Source organism: Fulmarus glacialis, unplaced genomic scaffold, assembly GCF_000690835.1.
Source record: "Fulmarus glacialis isolate BGI_N327 unplaced genomic scaffold, ASM69083v1 scaffold20148, whole genome shotgun sequence".
In the NCBI taxonomy this organism is placed as follows: Eukaryota; Metazoa; Chordata; class Aves; order Procellariiformes; family Procellariidae; genus Fulmarus; species Fulmarus glacialis.
This window is the reverse complement of record NW_009226564.1, coordinates 449-1,630: the sequence shown is the minus strand read 5'-3', so window position 1 is coordinate 1,630 and position 1,182 is coordinate 449. Positions and strand designations below refer to the sequence as shown.

General features: G+C 64.1%; 1 protein-coding gene across 1 annotated transcript in view; it reads right to left on the bottom strand.

The window, feature by feature from the left end:
- QARS (glutaminyl-tRNA synthetase) overlaps nt 1-1,182 on the bottom strand; it is a gene marked incomplete at both ends in the record, with an annotated part of 4,752 nt that overhangs the window by 3,135 nt on the left and 435 nt on the right. The window contains 5 exon segments of the mRNA XM_009582855.1: nt 32-118; nt 364-449; nt 619-690; nt 803-866; nt 1,062-1,115. Coding sequence (XP_009581150.1) covers nt 32-118; nt 364-449; nt 619-690; nt 803-866; nt 1,062-1,115 — 363 coding nt within the window.

Sequence of the window (1,182 nt, the reverse complement as noted above, 5' to 3'; positions counted from 1 at the left end):
GGAGCTGGCAGCGGGGCTTGGTGCTTCTCACCTTGGCATAGCCAAAGTTGAAGTTGATGGCCTTGGCATGGCCAATGTGCAGGATCCCATTGGGCTCAGGAGGGAACCGTGTCCGCACCTGCAGGGGGGAAAGGGGACACGTCTGTCCTTTGACAGGAGACTCTCCCCCTCCCTTACAGCGGGGGCACTGACATGACCCCTGACGATCCCACAGAGCCCCTGGTGCCACATAGGTGCTACCTCTGGCTGTGCCCCTGGTGAGCTGTGTGTCCCCCCAGCCACCACACCCACCCACCCAGCTGGAGCCCGGCATCGCAGTGCTGCCCTCGCAGGGAACCGCTGGGCTGGGGGACGTGGCCTCACCTGCCCACCCGTGATTGCCAGGTGCTGCTTCAGCAGAGCCATGGTGTTGGGCGTCACCACGTAGCCCTCCGTCTTGTAGTTCTCTCCTGCGGGCAGAGGATGCTCAGGGCTGCAGCACTGCCCAAACCGAGCCAAGCCCAGCAGCCAGCAGGGAAGGACACAGGGACAGACCAGTCCCCTGCAGCACGGAGAGCTGGGGCCAGGCACAGAGCCGGTGGAGCGGCCCCGCACACGGTAGTGGCTCCTCGCACTCACCCGGCTTGTGTAACGTGAGGGCGTCTCCGCGCAGCTGCTCGAGCAGTGACTGTGTCTCCATGCCCACCTCGCCTGCAGGGAGAGACGGGGCTGAGCACGGGCCTCACTGCAGCTCCTGGGGCCCAGCTTGGAGGCAGGTCCTGGCTGGGAACCGAAGGGCTGGGGAAGCTGCCCATAGGATGACAGTCTCTTACCATTCTCCTTTTTTTTTTCTGCTGCTCCGCTGGGGCTGGCCGGGCCTTTGCAGCCTGCAGGGACCAGCACAGCATCCTGAGTGCCCAGCCCCGGCACGCACCTTCCTTCCCAGCCCAGCCTGCTGCCCCAGCACTCTCTCAGACCCGTGCCCATGGTGGCGGCTGGGCCCAGAGCAGCTATTTGGGATCCTGCCTGCACACTCAGCAGGGAAATACCATCCCAGTTCCCAGCCTCGCCCTCCTCCTCACCTTTGGCTTCTTTTCCAGGTCAGCTTCTGTCTTTGGCCCCAGCAAATGCAGCACCTGGAGAAGAGAGACACAGACAGGAGCAGAAAAGGCTCCGGGTGCCCCAAAGCCTGGAGGGGGCCCT